Below are 19,319 nucleotides of genomic sequence, written 5' to 3'. Positions count from 1 at the left end.
CAAAGTTTTATTATTTGTCTACAAACATGTAGTAACATTGGGCATTGGTTAAATTGTTTGCTTTGCAACTTCCCTCGCCCCCTTATTTTCACAAAAACAAGTGAAACAACTTTGACCTTAAAATTAACTTTGTGTAAAGTTTTGATACTGCTACCTTAAACATGGCACTGCATCACTGCTGACACCACTACCTTAAACACAGTACAATAATATTGTTGACACAGCAACAAAAGCTGGAAGAGTGATACCTTTGTCTTACTATGCACAGGCAAGATGAAGTCAAGACAGTTCCAAGACAACTAATCATTTTATTATCTCAACAGTAATCTAATATTAACTAAGTACACTGAATTACCAATTATCACGTTTTTTCTGTAATCTATCTTGTGTTTTATTAATGATGCATGTACAAAATTTTCAATCATGACGTTCATAAAATGAAAGCCAAAATGGGGTTTTCTAACATGGTTAAATATAGGAACTAAATACACTGAATTGATATACTTCAATATTTGATAAAATCTTAGAATAAACACGAGAACTTAAATGCAAGATTGATTACTTCCATTCAAACAATACTCAAGATATCAGCTGATAAAGTTATTTGGAAAAATACATTTTAGGTAATACTACACAAGATGCCTGGATAAAACATACCTGCGACCCAGGGAAGGCACTTTTAATGTAGGGTGCGTGTATGATTTGGTATTTTATGTAGCTTTAACAATTTTTCAGTCATATCACTATGATGTCTGCAGTATGGCAGTTTATAGTGATTTCTAGCACTGAGTCATCATGCTGCAGATATGTAGCATCATGTCCTATCCAGTCACATTATCCTAACACCAGGCTGACCAGTCCTAGCACTAACCTCTTAATGCTAAGTGCCTAGCAAGGCAGCTGTTGGTACCATATTTTTATGTCTTTGATATGACTTGGCCTGGATTTGAACCTGCAACCTACCGCATCCGAGACACTCTAACCACTAGGCCACTGGAGTAGTTGACTACATGAAACATGAGTACATTGACTACATGAAAACTGCACCATTTGCATGGATAAGTAACCTTGAAACTTACAACTTTACTCATTAACACCCCAACTAGAGTAAGAGATAAAAGTGCTACTATCATTGATCATGTCTATACTAATAAACCTGAAAACATAAGTGAAATGAATGTGTCACTTTAAGCACTGAGTGACCACTACCCAGTCTGTAGAACTAGACATGTTCCAAAATGGTCAACACGATGAAATACAATACAGTTTGATGAGGAAATGTTCTTAAATGATTTAGTTGCAAACCCTTCCAATCAGTCTGCAATATAGCTGATGTCAAAATTGCCTCAGACAAATGGTACTGATGTTCAGTGCAGCCTTAGACAAGCATGCCCCAATTAAAACAAAAACAGTTAAACACCAAATTACACCAAAGTGGATTACCCTGAGATCAATGAGGCTAGGCAATTAAGAGATAATTTCCATAAGAAAAAAAAAGACAAGAAAAGAAATAAAAAGTGTAGGAACAAAACTAAGCACCTGTCTAGATAAGGCAAAAGAGAAATACTATAAACAGGCTACTGATGAAAGTATGAGTACCAAGACATTATGGAAGCATCTAAAAGAGCTGAACCCACCCAAGAACAGTTGTCTTCCCCCTAGACTTAAGCAAAATGACGATATAGCAACATCTGTACAAGACACTGTGGAAATGTTCAACAACTTCTTCATAAGCATCTCCAGCAACAGTATTCAGTACCAGACTAACATCCCAACTGAACTTGATACTCTTCTATTATTTATAAGAGCTAAAATTCCTGATGATAATTATTGAATAGCTAATGTTAGTGAAGCTGATGCTTTTGATATGCTAATTAAGGTAAATACTAATAAATCCTCTGGATTGGATGGTATTGGTCCACAAATTCTTAAAATTGCTGCACCAGTAATAACAGTCACTAACGCATATCATAAACTTAAGTACAATGAGTGGTAATTTTCCAGAAACACTGAAATGTGGAAAAGTTATGCCTATCTTTAAAAAAGGAGAAAAGGAGTATCCAGGGAATTACAGACCAATGTCAATTCTACCTGTATTGTCAAAATTATTTGAAAAGCGTGTAGCCATTCAGGACTATACATTTTTTGAAACATATTATTTCATAAAGTGCAATAAGGATTTAGAAAGCACCACTTGTGCCAAACAGAACTTGTACTTTGGCTGAAGGAAATGGATAATGGACATATGACTGGGATTGTTTCCCTTGACTTCAAGAAAGCCTTTGATCTTGTTGATCATGAAATTCTGCTGCAAAAGTTGAACTTCTACAGGTTCGACAATCCTTTAAAGTGGTTTAGATCATTCCTAAACCAGAGGTCTCAACAAGTAAGTATTGGCAATATTAGCTCTCAAACTCGCACTATTCATTCAGGGGTCCTTCAAGGGTCAGTATTAGGCCCTCTCCTCTTCCTTATCTATATCAATGATCTACCATTAAATAATGAATCCACAAATACAGATTTGTTTGCAGATGATGCAACCTTGTATATATCTAGTTCTGATAATGAAGTTATTCAAATGAGATTAAACTTGAACCTTGTTAGAGTCCAAAACTGGGCACAACAAAATAAGATGGTAATTAATGAAGGTAAAACAAATTGTAAGATTTTGGGGACATCACAAAAACTACACAAGTTAGGGAACCCAGAACTATCTCTTGCAATAAATAATCATCCGTCAGAAAATGTCAAACATGGAAGGCTTGTAGGTGTGTCCATAGATAGTAATTTATTATGGAATGACCATATTGATAAGCTTTGTAAAACACAGTCATCCAAAATTGCCCTTCTCAGCAGAATCGAGAAATATTTACCTATGGAAACTTGCAAGTCAGATATTCTTCCAAGAATGGATTATTGTTCAGATGTATGTGGAAACTGTGCTAAATCTGACCTTGACAGATCTATAAACTTAAGAAACAAGCAACACGCGTAATTTTAGATGCATCTATTGGTCATCCCTCGAAAGCATTATTTACAGAACTCAAATGGTTCACAATATATGACAGGATAGATTTTCATGAGGCAGTTCTTTTACATAAATGTCTACACGGAACTGCACCAGAGTATCTTCAGGACTTATTCAGGCTTTTTTCAACACAATACCAGTTAAGATCATATCACATGGAAACCTTCTAGCACCAAAACCAAGAACATTGCAATTTAGAAAGAGCTTCCAATACTCTGGTACAGTTCTGTGGAACAAGCTTCCACCACATGTAAAATCTGCTGAAAATATTAGAGTATTTAAGAAGAGATATCATGAGCATGTATGTGTTTCTAATAGATAATGGAAGTTAGTATTTTAATACTAAATGTTAAAATAAACACCAATTATTGCTATCTTCATGTTATGTGTGTTGTTATACTCTCCTGAAGAGGGCCTCAAGGGAGAATAGACCTTCACTATTGAGTCACCCCTTATAAATAAAGCATTATTATTATTAGTAGTCTTTAATGTAGGGTACTCACCCCCTGATGCAATTTATAATTTTCTTTCTTATCACTTTAATATGAACTCTGTGAAATCAAAGTACCCTGGCATAAGTTTTTTTAAAAACCCTGCCTTCTCAGGGTACAGTACCATGTTTAAAAGGAACAGCCCAAGAAGGCCATGATTTGTATGCAAGTCTCATGCTCACAGTACTGATGAAGACCTCGAGAACTTATGGCAATTGTACATGATCTAAGCACACTGGTAGCTAAAATGACTGCTCCCTTATGCTGAAAAAATCAGCCTGAATTAGTCTAAAGTACATTATCTTTAGCACCTATTAAAATAGGGAAAATGAATTTAGCCCAGCTAGACAATACCAGCTTCTGAAAGTGCAGTGGATGTATTACTACATATATAAAATGTAAAAAAAGTTATCTGCTCTTTTTTAAAAACAATTTACCTCTGAAGTCCAGGAAGTGAATGTGACCAAGTGGAGCTAGCAGTTTTTGAAAGATGCAAATCTGGAGTAAGGCCAAGCTGTATAATCTATAACCCATGTTACACCCGTAAATCATACACCAAAATAAAGGGAATTAAAAGTTCTTTAAACAATACCTAAGATATACAAGGTCTTTTTTAAACAGCCAGTATAACCAGTCTGGAAACCCTAGGAAATTCTTTTACTTTAAAATTTTAACCCTATACAAAATATGAAACTAGAGAGCGCCACCTAAGGGATTAAGGAAGTATAAACATGTGAAATTTTTTGTCAATAACATAACAAAACTGTTAATGCCAACATTAGAAATGTGACCACCATGATTTATCTAGATTTTTTTTCAGCCATAGAAGCGTATAGTGTTGGTTAAGTATCTATGAAACCATCAGACCCACTGTAGTCATAACATACATAATCTTGATAGATCCATTCTACTTTTACGTTACATATTTCACTAAGCTGTGTTAGAAACTTTATTTTCACACATTTTTAGATTAAAAAAGTAAGAAAAAACACAACCAAAAGAGATTCTGGACATGATATTTTATGAGGTGAAAATGGATGACTAATCAGGAAAGTGATGCAATCATTTCCATAACTTGCACATAAATGTGAAAATCTTGAAACAATTACTTTGGTACATATTTGACAAAATCAATCATAAATGTGATTCATGATTATATCAATGAGTAAAATGTTCAAGTACTCTCAGTTTAGATTTTCTAGCTGTTTGTAAATGTACAATAGCTACAAACATAATTTGGGGTGGGTGTTAAGCAGAACTTGTACAACAAATGAACAAAAATGTACAGTAACTGTTAAGTCTGCCAACTTTTCCAACATACTAAACAGGATGTAGTAGCAAAGAAAAAAAAGTACAGTAATGGTTATAAGTTGATCAATAAATAAGCGGATGAAAAGTCACGATCTTGGTACACTTACTGTGAAGTCACTGTTTTTTTGTGGGGTACCAAATTCCACTGAGTTCCTGGTGGCTACAAACCATGAATTTAAAGACCCAACTAATAATTCTTGTGTGCAAACAATAGGATCCCTTCCTAACTCAATTAATCTAGGTATGAACAAGAAATCACTTTCCTCAAAACATGTTTGCATCCATGAAAATAAACAAATACACAGTATGTAGTAACCCTTTAGATAGATGCTGGAACTTTTTGTTTTGCAATGGAAGAAAGAGTATCAAGAATACAAAGATTATAGAAAATAAAAAAATAGTAAAAGAGATTGAAGTCATCACAAATATTCACTTTTCTACATCATGGAATATCTGGTTTATCTGAAATGAGCAACACTATGAAATTTTCCATTGCAGATCAGGCTCTTATTTAATATTACTTAAAGTCCACTCATTAGCTGTTTATTTTTTGTTTTCAAACAAATAATCAATCATATATACCAGTATGTCAAACTGTATATGTCTAAAAGTTCTCTACCCCTGACAGGGGGTCCTATGTGTTATTAATGCAGCTTTGAAAATATAATACGTTAGCAGGCATCAGTCACTATGCACTGCAAACCTTCAGTGTTTTGCCTACCCAATATCAGTAGAAACAAAATAAGACACAGACTGCCATGCAGCAAAAAATATATACAAAAAAAATAGTGTGCACAGTGGGTATACAAGTGTCACCATTTTGGGACAAAGTAGACCAACCCACGATCTTGTGCTCAAGGTACATCACTCAGGTTACCTTTATTAAACAATCTCCTATCTTTAACTGCCCTTACACCAAATTATTGAAGATTTTGACCTATATTAAGCAGCAACAGGTCTTTATAGCATTTAATGCTCAGTGTACTTGCACATGCAATCACACATCTGGAGACAACATGAAGTATGTGTAAGCAGTGACTTGTACTGATTTCCTGACAGAGCCTTATAGTTCATAAACATAATGCTAAATGAAGATAAAAAACACAATATCTGCAAATGCTTGGTTTTTAGAAACTGAAACTACCATGTTTCTTCACAAATGAAAGAAGTGGACATATATTTGCAATATAACGTAAAAATAACTCCACTGAAAGTTGCCAGCATCTTGGGATTTTTAAATTTAAAGATCATTCTCATAGTCTCCAGCCCTGATCAGATCTACATGGGCTACCTATGGATGATCATTTCTTCAGCCCTCAATACTCAACTCGTATTTGTCAATCTCTTCAAACTGGGAGTTTATTTTGTCTGCCCATGCCTCCACCTTGGATATCTGTAAAAAGATTGAAAATGTCCATGTCAGATTACAGTTTGTAATTAGGTTTTCCAACTACATGTAGCAGGTTGAATCCACACATATTTTGCTGGAATAATGTAACAAATTTAAAAACATGTTACTCTTCTGCAAAAATAGCTATACTCCAAACTTAGAGCTGGTTTTCCAGGGTTTCTGCATCAAAATGATTTTTATTTTTCTGGGGTTTTCCAGAAGATTTTAATGAGAAAATGACACATTTCATTATTATTTTTTAAAGTCTAATACTTTGATTAAAGACAATACTGCAGTTGAAGGTAACTTTTCTTATAATCATATACATAATCCGGAATAAATTGATAAAATTATTCTATCAATCAAAAGTTTTCAAAAACTCAATGGATTATTTAATTTTACACAGCAAGAGGTGCCACCAGTCCAACTATTTCTTTCACTTTCGCCTCTATGTCCATTTCAAGCTTTTCTTTCCTCTAGCAGAGCATCTTGAGGCATCTGACTCAATTAAATATTTATGAGACTGAGTGTTTCTTATGTCACGTGTTTAGGCTCGAATATACAGTAACACAAGAAAGTGAAAACAACAATCTTTAAAAAATTCAATAATTTATTTCCCTGGAAAAATTCTGTAAAAATGAAAAAATATGAACTTAAGGTTTTATAGAATCAAATCCAAAAATAATCCAAGAATAAAATTTTGAAGTCCTAATAACAAAATGTTCAACTGATTTCAAGTCTGAACCCCAATCCAAGATGGAAGACGATTACGTATAGTGAAATCTGTAGTGTTGGATTCTACAGTTCCTTGTAGAAACAAGAATTACCACTTCGGTTTCTGATAGCTGAATAAATTTTTATAAAAAACTGTCCTTGTTCCACAATATTACAGGAGCACGTATTTTCCAGAAAAATAACAGAATTAATCCTTTTGAATCCACAGAATTTGAAATAACTCCAAAAGAGCACAAAATACAACTTATAGTTAAGAAAAGGCCCAGCTGCAACTGAGAATAATTTTTCAAAACATGGGTTATATCGTATTCTAAATGTAAACGTGGGGTCACATGATCATCTTCTCGAAGGTTATGGAAAATAAGTACTTGTTAGAGATCATGTCTACCCAGTGTGACCTGGATGAAAACCAATCATTTTACTCTAAGACATAAAAACTAGAACAAAATTGTTTACATCCTCAAGACAAAGTCCCATCATGACCTCAACAACAACAACCAATAATTTTAAAATAAAATAGAACTTGTTTACAGTGGTTGCTACAAATTTTGAAACAAGGCCAGGATTTAGATCAACACCTGGTGTTTATATAAACCAGGGGTGTCCAAACTTTTTGCAAAGAGGGCCAGATTTGATAAAGTGAAGATGCCCGGGGACCAATAGTTCCTTCTGATTTTTTTTTTAAACCACAAAAGTTACATGCAAATATACACGGTTATAGAACAATAAATAAATAAAAAACAAATAAACAATAAATAAATAAAACAATTTTCATTGTCACAATCATCTTTATTTTTCAAATGGCAATGTAACTAAATATAAGTCACCCAGGCAGACATGAACAACTCTAAAAACACAATTCTGCCTTGCATTCCTATCTGGAGAGTCAGATAACATTGAGCTGTATGTAATACCTTAAATTTCTATGAGTTAGATAAATACCTTTGCCTCATGGTCATTTTAAACAGGAGTTATAACTAATGCAAAGTTTTCTGTTATCATTAAAGTTTAAAACAAGTGAATTCTGCTTTTGTCTTTTAAAAGATCTTTCAGAAATCGCTGTTGTGATGCCAGAGCAGCTTGGAGTTGCTTTACTTTTTCAGCACGGTCACTCCCTGTTAGCTTGTCGTATGTGTTACATGTTTAGTCTGGTAGTGTCTCTTTACGTTGAAAATCTTAAACAAGGCAACCGTCTCGTTACAAATTAGACAAACACAATTTGCCTCGATTTTCAGTGAAAAAAGTATTGTAATTCCCATCTTTCCTGAAAGCGGCGGCCCTCATTGTCAACTTTCCTCTTTTTCTTTTCAGTCGCCATGGCAGAAATGAGCAGAGAAGGGTTCGCGTGCTAGCGGGCCATAAATAATACATTATGTGACCAAAGATGCGGGCATATGAAATCTTACCATGGGCCGGACTTTGGACACCCCTGATATAAACTATCAGTCAAGATCAAACTATTTTCTGAAAAAAGTATCATCTCTAGTGAATAAATTTACATTACAATATCATGTAATGAAAAATATTATAAAAAAATTAAACTGACAAACAATTAAATTGAAATTAATATATATTAAATCAGATATGATTAAATCAAATATACATAACAGGTGTCAATGGATAGCCAGGTCCTCGCCTGTTCATAATTGCCTGGGGAATAAAATTAGCTATGGGGTACCCGTTTAGTCTCTGTAAATTTTATTTAAAAAACAACAGAAAAAAACAAACAAATTTTTTAAAAAATGTATCCAAGTTCAGATCAAAGATTATATTTGGCGACGTCAGGAGTGAGCAAGACACAGAATAACAAGTACAGTTCGAGGCTCATGGCATGTGACACCGATTCATCATAGAACTCTGTCTAGTGAGCTTGTGTTTTTCGACATGTGCAACCTTATTGCTATGTATGTCGAACAGTTTATTTTCTATTAATAGTAACTGTACAGGACACGTTTACAAGAAAACACGGTTTCTTGAATGTGAAAACATGTTGCCAAGTCAATGATCATGGATAGAAAAAGTAAAGAACATAAGATGAAATCTTCAGGAAAAACATTGCAGCGTCTATTTCCAAAGTAAGAGTACAAGGAGGAAAATGTGTAGACTCGAGTACCCATAAAGATTTTACAGGGAATGGTTACTCAGGCATGAGGAATTCAAGTCTCAGCATAAAAGACTGTCCATCATGATATTCCTTATGCTCAGATACGAGTGATCTCTGACATATATATATATATATATATATATATATATATATATATATATATATATATATATATATATATATATATATATATAAGGTGATGAAGCATGCGTACCTCCTTCATTAATGATGCCTGAGGAACAAGATATTTCTATTGCAAAAAGGTAAAGCATAATAATTTGGACAGATAAGGTATATCTGACAGTCATACTGTATTTTAATAGCAGCAATATATTACCTACTGTTATTACACTGCTATATTTGCAGGCCTGCTGGGAGGATGATAGCCTAAGAAAAGCTGTAAAAGTGAACTTAAAATCACTTTCAGTATGATGCTCTACAACAGACTCAAGGATGGCTTGGCAACTTATTGGGCTGATAGGTAAGGCCCAAAGCATACATGCCCTCACTCTGGTGCAATACCACTTGAAAATAACACAATGAGAAAGCGGAGAATGATTCAAAAAGGCCAGAGATACAGCATTAGCCCTGAACTTGTGGCTTTGATTTTCATAAAAGAGATCTTTGTAAGACTGCAGCACTAACCATAATTAACTTGTTTCAGCATGTGTCGAGAAATTAACTTGCAAAATACATTTCCAAGTTTGAAGCGAGCTTTAGTTTTATGGGAGAGTTTTTAACATATAATTGAAAATTTGTTTCATTATTTGGAGTTAATGATGTTTCATTTTACTGGAGAAAGAAAAGAAAAAAATGATGACATTAAAGAAGGAAAAATTCAGGACTACAAAACGATTTCAGTCTTGAGGGAATTCTGGTAAAGTGAAGTTTCAGTTCTTAGGAGTTTCACCATGTCTAACCTCAACCCCCCAAATTGTCTTGGACTCTGCAAATGTGGGTATGCGAGAAAGCTTGCTATTAGCTTTCTGTGGGTCAATGGTTCTTCTCAAGGTTTTCATGGATTCTTCCTCCACCAGTTATAGTGGCTGCCATGTACGGACTATCATCTGCTGAAAAATAGCATTAAAGCCCACAACAACAAAATTGTTCTTAAATTCTTTCATCATTGCACGAAGATATTTTTGAACCCTGTAAGCAACATTATGTGTGTTTGTGTGTGTGATTTGGATTTTTAACATAGCTTTAACAATTTTTCAGTCATGTCTGCAGTATGGCTGTTTATGGTGATGTCTACCACTGAGGTATCATGCCGCAAACATGTGGCATCATGTCCCACACTGTCACATTATCCTGACATCAGGATGACCAGTCATAACACTAACCTCTTAATGCTGATTACCAAGCAAGGCAGTTGCTAGTACCATTTATTATAAGTCTTTGGTATGACTTAGCTGGGGTTCGAACCAGCCACCTCCCAAGGTGGACACTCTATCCACTTAGACCATTGAAGCAGTAGAAGCATTAAGCACCCAAATTTGTAAACAGATGCACATCCTTAAAATATTATCTAAATTGTTCTGAAACACATGTATGACACAAGTTGCTGTCAAACCCATAAAATGGTCAATAGACAGTGTTAAGGACAGATAAAATACTAAATTTGCTTGTACTTAAAGGGTCTTTTGAAAACTGACACCCTATGCAATCCATCCGAATACATGTTTCTTTGGGTGTCAGTTTGGACAGTTTTTCTGTATACTGATGATGATGATTAATCAATTATCCTCATGTTTTAAAAATGGATATTATGACACCTTCTGTCCATCAGTCTCTTCATCCGTTTCCTAAACTGCTAAGTGGGAATTCACAAAATCTGGAACATGGACTGCCCAAACATCTGTGAGTAGGGTATAATTTTGTGGAATCTTGTCTGATGTCAATGAGAGGGGTGTAAAAGGTCAGATATTGAAGAATTTAAATTTCAAAGATGTTTTTCATATTTTTCCACCAAACTTTAATCATAGCAGAAGGACAAATAATAAACCTAACACATTTTGGGTTATGACCCTTGGTCCATGGTCAGTAAAGCTAAATAAACAAATGTTGAACTTACTGAATAACGGCCAACATGAATTTTCTTCTGACTTCTTTTGTATGACTTGTAGGATCTGTTAACATTTTGTACTGAAAACAAAGGGAAAGTACAAACTCAGTATTTTATTTTAGTTTATAACATATTTTATACTTACAAAAATGGCAGTAACATTTACACAAATGAATGGATTAGGCAAAAAAATGTTTCCTATTGCACTGTTTTTTAAAATATGGGTAAGCAGGTTATATATATATATATATATATATATATATATATATATATATATATATATGTATAGTGATTATTTACAAAATTATTAACAGCAGAAACAATCATTCAAACGATATTGTCAGGAACCCACTGTTCAAATAAAATTATAATCTGAAATGAATTGCAGATTTGGTCAAATTACCCAATTCAGGGTATGTAAGATAGAATACTGAATGCTCTGTATAGAAGATAATTTAGAAAAATTCAGAGTTGATTTATATGAAAGTGAAATTGAGATGTACAGTGCATATATGCATTATTTACTGCTGTCACCTCTCATATGACCCATATGGAGAAGCCCTGGGCGAGCTGACTAGAAAATTGAACTTGCCCTTGGGAAAATTGAGCTTGCCCTAAAAATGTTCAGGTTGAAAATGGTTTTGCAATAGCTAGATTTGAGAGAGAGGGAGAGAGATTTTAAACAACCAATAACAGCTGCAATAATTTAATTTAAATTTAATCATTTTTCTGTAAAACAAGTTTATTAGAGCTAAAAACTTTGTCATATGTCCTTTACTTACCTAAATAAGATAATATTTACGCATTAGATCAATGACATCAAAGAATTAAAAAAAGCTACATTCTTTATAAGGATTAATTTACACATGCAACTGAATGATCTGTAAACATGAATGTTATCAATGTACTTCACAATCATCATCTTGTCATCCTGAAATCACAGACATGCATCAAAATATTTTACAAGCCTACTTTTGAGATTGAGAACATTTTTTTAAAAATCCATTTAAATGTTTGCCTAGCAGTATTCACATATCTGTCTCCTGTTACTTACCAAATCAAAAATACATTTTTGGTTCATTAATCATGCTTTAAATGAAATCCTGGTGGTCAATTGTTAGTAACTAGTACCTTTAATTTCCAAATGCACCTGTCATTAATTAATTCCTTACTCACCTAAAGAATGCGACATGCATCAAAACAATCTTTGACTCAGCCAGCTAACAAACTACCAGATGCAGTTAGGACCTGAACATCGGCTTATTCCGGATACGTTGTTGTTGTTGTAGGGTTTAACGCCATTTTTCAGCACACCATAGGCTATACATGGCGGCCAGTATTAATGGTGGAAGAAGTACCCGGGAAATCCCCAGAAAGAACCACCGACCCTCGAGAAGCTACTGGCAAGCTTTCTCACATACCCACATTGGCCGAATTCGAGACTCGAACCCACGCAAAGGTGAGATGGCAGTGACTGGTAACGGAGAGCGCTTTAGACCACTCAGGCCTTCCCCCGATACGTAGAAATATTATTAAAAGGTAAGTTAGAATATCAATATTTATTTCTTATTTGTTAAAACTTGCCTCAATTAGTAATTCCTCACATTATCACAACTGTTCGAGAAAATGCGAGACAATGACATTGACTGCAATATGGAAATATGTATTGCAGCATTACAAACTGAACAATAACACTACCTAGCTCAATTTTTGGGACTGGCCCATGGGAAAGTGAATTGGAAACTTGAGCTTGCCTGAGTTGAAGTTGAGCTTGTCCAGATATAGTAGGTAAATCGATTTGTAAATCCCTGAAATCTATTTTGAAAATGTAAAAGATGATCCATATTTTCCTTCAAGATAATCTACCACTGAATAAAACTGAAAAGACATGAACTTGTGAAATTTGCATGTTTGAAATGTCGACCATTTTACCTGAAATAAATGTCAACTCGTTTAGCTTACTGGCAATGGGGAAAACAAAGATAATAATTGTCAGGGTTGAGCAAATCCAATAACCCAATGTTCCAGGTTCAAGTACTTTCCTCCTCTTTTTTGAAAAAAGGGGGCAAGTGCTCATTTTTCTTACTTTACATCAAACACTTTATGTACCTTTATCAGGTCATTCAAGCATTCTGGGCATACTGAATGCTTGACTACACCCCTCTCCATTTATTTATTTACATACTGTATCAGCTGTACTGGTGGTCATTGGCAACTTGCAATTTTAGCTGATTGTGCAAAGGATTGAAAGTCCATGTGCAATATTGCATTTGAAGTAAAACAAGTACATTAATTAATGTGCAGTCTCTGTTGATATTTAAATGACACAGTGTATGTCATGATCACTTTAGAAGTAGTGCAAGTTGATATTTACCATGTGGATATATTGAGACTGCTAAATTATTTTCAAATTTCACAAGGAAGGTGATAACGTTGTATCACAGAAGAGACATTCATGTCATGCAAACTGATGGAAATCGTCTTTGTTATAAACCCATTCACTGCAGAGTCTGTGTAGGGATTTAGTTAAATGACGTTAATCAAGACTTACGAAATTCCTTAAATCAAGAGAGTTTACAAATTCTAATAAACCAGCAAATCACTAACTACATGACAAACTTTGTATCTGCATAAATTAAGCCACTTTTATCAACATTAAAATAAATTAACTTATTGTCACCATAGGGGAGACTTTAACATTGAAAATATGTTACAATAATGGCCGTCAAAACACTACATTGCAACTCAGATTACTATCACAAACTTTACTGCCAGATTTATTGTATTAAAATAGATGTTCATTGTCATCTTACAGTTTTATCACCTTTTGCATATCTGGGCATTTCTAGAGTCAACATCCAATAATGAAAAGGTGTAGACATGTTTTTAGATTATTTTTCTAATGAAAAAGTATGCACAGGATCAAGATATGAGGGACACTGGACAAAATATCATGTTAAACCAGTGAGTTTGCATTTTATATAAATATATGCAACACTGCTTTACATAAAACAACTTCCTATTACTGATAAAATGAACAGTCTGCATCAAGCCCAAGCACTGCCTTGTCTTACTTAGTACACTCTGCAGTGGTTAAGAAATAAAAGAATCATGTTGGTTTGATGTTACACTGATGACTATTAATTTTATGGTTATGAGTGATTTATTAAATAATGTTGTCAATTCTTAATATGAAAGGTTGCTTTTACTTTGTCACTAACTTTAACAAGCTTGCTACTTGCATTATTTTGAGATCTGCTTGATCAGATGATGTGAAGCATGTCAACTGTTTTTATTGGTGCAAATTGTCAACACATACAGTTAATCCATGGGATAAGTGTGATTAACGTAATCGAAGTGGTTTCACGGGGTGACAACTGTCTATTCAATTACTGAGTTTATGGTACAGGTAAAGCATTCATAAGTTATATGTTTCATCCTGAACTTATATTTCATTATCTTTAAAAAATGTACTTGGTATCCAGAACACTGGATGGTCCAGATATTTAGGTCAATTATCGTAGTATAAATACCATATATACTTGCATATAAACCAAATAGTTTAGGGAAGAAAAAAAAGACCTGGAAGGGGGGGGGGTTTCAGTTTATATGTGGGTCGACTCAAGGTCTAAGCTTGAAACTTTTAAAGATTTTTTATTGTTGACCATAATGGCCATAAATCTTGGGACACAAAAAAACTTTTTTTCCATGTCCTAAGAAGTATATGGAAGTAAAAAAATATTTAATGTTTCCCAACACGTACTAAACTGTTATAAACTATTACGATTGTCTTTGTTATTTGGCATGTACATATTTTCAGATTTCTCTAACATGATATTAAATAAAGGTATAAAGACTTCAATATTCACAGGCTGGTTCAAGTTTATCTGGGAGACCTGGACGTAATACACAGTGCAAATTGTTTTTAGCATCACTTTAATCCTTGTTTATATTCCAACATATTAGATGTAGATTTTACTTTTTTTAGTGTTTCTATCAAATTGCAATAACACTTCAGCTTGTTGGTAATAGCTGTTTCATTGATGCTAATCTGATCTACACGCTCACAGGTTACTCTTTCTCAATGATATAAGTGATGCTATAAATAGAGGTAATCTTTATGAAAAGGTACACATGTTCTATTGTGCAAGGGACATATCCAGCATAAATGTTACATATTCATGAAAAATGGTAATAATAAAGGCTAAAATGCTGAACATAGATCAACTAAGATCATCATCGATCTATTTTACTTTTGTGTTTTGGTTGAACAAAACCATAATTTTCCACACAATGGAAAACTGGATGTTTCAGTGTCTCCTTTGTTTATAATTGGCAGATTTGTCTTTTGTTTTCCACCAGCAAAACAGGCCAGTTAATCATTAAAGTCCTGAAATTAGCTTGGGTTAAGAGGAAATTTTGACTGGCAGACTATACCAGTACTTTGATGTGTAATTGCCTTTCACTTCAGAATATTAGCATGATCACTGTAGTTTTGTAAAGCGGGGTTTAAGGCCATTTACATCAAAGCAAACTACAGCTCAGTCTTTACAGTGTTGGCATAATTTTCAAAGCATTATTTTTAAAACTTCATTATTGTATTTTGGAGATATCATTAAAGTTTAATGACATAGTGCCCATAATTAAATTCCAAGGGATGTACTTATCCAGCAGAATGTACTTCATTCAGCGATTGTTCAAACCTTCAATATACATGCAGTGATACTATTATGTAAATATACTGACTAGCTTAATTGCGAGCATGGAATCAGAGCCTATTGTTGTTCGTTGTTATCATACTGAGATCACATTTTAAGGCGTTAGGTATTTACAATTTCACTGCAAAATAAAAATGTAATTACTGGTGCAGTGATACAAAAAGTCTAATGCAATAATGCATAAATAAACAATAACTGAGTCAAAAGGGAGAGGTAGTGTTACAGCAACCTGCGAATGCTCAATTCTTGTCATTGCCTGATCAAGTTATACACAAATCTGAATTAGGAAGAAACAATTAGAAAATTAAATAAATTTCATGACTTTTCAAACAAATTTATTCTATTTCTCTGTAATAATCATACATGCAAACCCCAAGAGAGGTATACATGTAATTCATGCTAATATAAGTTTGTCTAAATAAATGCATTTAGAACTTACCATGTGCATCTTGTGATGTCGTCTCAGACTTGTGGGTCAGCTAATACACGGGTCACGCACATTTAGGTGTTTATATCTATTCATTTTGGGGATAGGTCTATATGCAAACAGGTTTATACACGAGTATACAAGGTAATTACTAAAAGTATGAGCAGAATACAGCTACTAATGAAAATAGGTGACTTTCAACATAACATTTAACATACCATGTTGACATCATCACTGCCAAAATTTTAAACTCAAGTCTTGCAGGTGTAACAATTACTTTGAGGGAAGATTATGTGTATAGGTGTCTCTGCTGAACATGTGTTAACATTAAGACAATTATTTACTATGCTACTTGCCTTCATCTTCACTTGAGCTATTGAGGTTAAAGACTGGTATAGGCTGTACTTCAACAACCCGCTCTGCAGATGTTGAAGGTTTTTCTGCATCCTCTTGTGAGAACATGGATTCCTCAACTGCCATGGAGGAATAATCAGACAGTGAAGTTTCAACTCTTGGAACTGGGGAAGGCATCAGTACACTAGAAGAGTGTGCTGGCTTGAAATTGAAACAAGAATCCCTTTGTCTGCTATGTTTATTTGTGGCTGCCTTCAATACTGGTGTTGAGCTTTCTTTTGCCTCTAATTTGGACAATGGCAACTTTGGGGCATTTCTCCCCTTTGTTTTAAGTTTTGTCAAAATGGGAGAAACAAAGACACCACTGTCACAGTGGTCTGAATTTACCTCTGAAGATTTGTCCAAAAACGTATATGACTGAGGTTGGGCAGTATCCTGTACAAGTCTTTTTTTCTTTGCAGATCTTGTTTCCCTTGAGTTCTCATCCTGTATATCTTTCTTTCTCTTGAATGCAGGTGTTCCAACTTTACTTCCCTTCCTGTCACATGCCCTAAGGATCTGCACATTAGTATCAGTGGTGCTGGGTTGTTTTCCTTTTCTCCTCACAGGCTGTATCTCCGGTGACTTAAAACAAAATGACACCGACTTATTTTGTTTTCCATTTCCAACAGGAGTTTTTGAATTTTCTATTGGGCTGAGGACCTGGCTTTTCTTTGTTGATGAATTAATTGCAGAAGCTTTAAAATTTTGTGTAACAGGTGTTGACACCTTCCGAGGACTGCCTTTGATCCTTTTTACAACAGCTTTCTTGAAGACATTTTCAGTTTTCTTGACATTTGCATTCATCTTTTGCTCTTTCTTCTTATGTCGTTTCTGTGAAGCAATGACTGCTATCTTCTTTTTACCCTCTTGAACATTTTTCCTATTTGACAGCTGGGCTTTTGTTTTGATAGGTTTAATGTAGGTTTTCACAATGTTTCCTGAGAATGGAGAATCCATGAAATCATCATTAAAATCATAGAGACTTGATGAAGCAGACATCTGGACAGCAGATTTCTGGGAGGAGGATGTTGAATCGCCTGCATTCTCAGTATCAGCATCATAAGAACTGCTTCCCTGAAACACAAATTCAAAGCCATCAATATGGAGAGTACCACCATGGAGAATGAGTTTTTTCAAGTACATGTACTTCCAAAAGTTTTCAAACATATTATTTTTGGTCTGTCATTGGAAAGAGATGAGGATATTCATAATGTCATTTGCAACTGTGATTTCTACAAAACACTACAGCAAAGGGATGCTACTTCATGACCTGGTTTGTTTTATTCTTTGCCCCATTGTTTTTTCATTTCATTTAATAAGAATTCTCAATTTAAAAATCGATACATTTGATTGAATTTAAACATTTTACATGGATAAATTCTAATAATCATTATCTAATTTCATTGAGTCTTTCAACAAATTTATGAACTTTTCAATTCAAGGAACAGATAAGCTCTTGTAATGTGATGACAATCCACCTGGAGGTATCAGAGAAACCCATCAGAAGTAAAAAGAAGATTATGCTGCTTCTTTCTTCCTTCTGAGGATGTCACATAAAGCTGTCAAACCCAAACTAGGCTACCAAGCCTATCTTGATCATCTCAAGCACAGATATGACTGAGACAGGGGATCTCAACAGGAAGCTCTGCTAATAACAGTAAGCAATTCTTAGCTAGAAACCCAGGTTGGCAAACAGAAACAGAAAAAAGAATCATAGTTACAGTTTAACCATCAATGATCAATTTCCACTAAGAAAGCATGAAGCTCACTCATTCTTGTTGATTCTAAGGCAAGAAGGAAAAGTCTTCAACGTAAGCAAGCGTAACTCAGTGGTTTATAACAGCAATCCCAGGAAAATGGATGCAATTAGAAACAGAATGTGTCAGTGAGGTTACTTGTTAAATTCGAAAAATACTGTCAAATACTCATGTTTTCTGAGGTGACATTGTTTAGATCAATATAACAGACATATCAAATATGATTTAAATTTATCTGTGTTTGTTTTAAAATTGTTAATGTGTCCCAAATTAGATGAAAAGTGCATATTGCCAGAGTCTTTCTGAAATATTCCAAGTCACATCTGAAATAAAAGTGGCTATAAGAGTGGATAGGTCTGAAGTTTTGAAGAAGTTTAAATATGACAATGCCTATTTAGTGTGTGTGCATGTGTGTGATTTGGACCTTTAATGTTGCTTTAACAATTTTTTCAGTCATATCACTGCGATGTCTGCAGTGTGGCAGTTTATAGTGATGTCTAGCACTGGGGCATCATGCTGCAGACATGTAGCATGATGTCCCACCCAGTCACATTATCCTGATACCAGGCTGACCAGTCCTAACACTAACCTCTTAATGCTGAGCGCCAAGCGAGGCAGCTGTTAGTACCACTTTTGCAAGTCTTTGGTATGACTAGGTCGGGGATCAAACTCACGACCTCCCGCAGAGGCGGATGCTCTAACCACTAGAGTGGTTCCTATTTAGTCTATGATTATTTGTTTAAAGACACCAAATAACACCTAATCTACATAAATATTTTCATTTGCTAAAAATAAGGCATATATCAAATAAAGACAAAGAATTTAATTTCATTGTAACACACATATCAATGATAGCTCAATATATGACGTGATTGTTCAAATTTGTGAAAATCAAAA

General features: G+C 34.3%; 1 protein-coding gene across 1 annotated transcript; it reads right to left on the bottom strand.

Annotated features, from left to right (window-relative positions):
* Positions 1–288: 288 nt before the first annotated feature.
* LOC149804444 (uncharacterized) lies at positions 289–18,263 on the bottom strand. The gene is made up of 3 exons (XM_089940500.1): positions 16,626–18,263; positions 11,134–11,204; positions 289–6,223 (listed from the first exon to the last, which is right to left on the bottom strand). Exons 1-3 carry the CDS (start codon positions 17,830–17,832, stop codon positions 6,140–6,142), a joined length of 1,362 nt encoding a protein of 453 aa, XP_089796626.1. The 5' UTR covers positions 17,833–18,263; the 3' UTR covers positions 289–6,139.
* Between the last annotated feature and the right edge of the window lie 1,056 nt (positions 18,264–19,319).

Source organism: Sinohyriopsis cumingii, chromosome 2, assembly GCF_028554795.1.
Source record: "Sinohyriopsis cumingii isolate HCF-2022 chromosome 2, ASM2855479v2, whole genome shotgun sequence".
Taxonomy (NCBI): domain Eukaryota; kingdom Metazoa; phylum Mollusca; class Bivalvia; order Unionida; family Unionidae; genus Sinohyriopsis; species Sinohyriopsis cumingii.
Note: the sequence above shows the minus strand (reverse complement) of the source record. Positions and strands in the feature narration are given on the sequence as shown.

Coding starts and splice junctions, on each gene's coding strand:
- LOC149804444 (XM_089940500.1), bottom strand. CDS start 17,832: ATGTTTGAAAACTTTTGGAAGTACATGTACTTGAAAAAACTCATTCTC. Junction 11,205..16,625: donor TAGCTCAAGTGAAGATGAAG/GCAAGTAGCATA, acceptor CTTTGTTTTCAG/TACAAAATGTTAACAGATCC. Junction 6,224..11,133: donor TTCATGTTGGCCGTTATTCA/GTAAGTTCAACA, acceptor ATCTTTTTACAG/ATATCCAAGGTGGAGGCATG.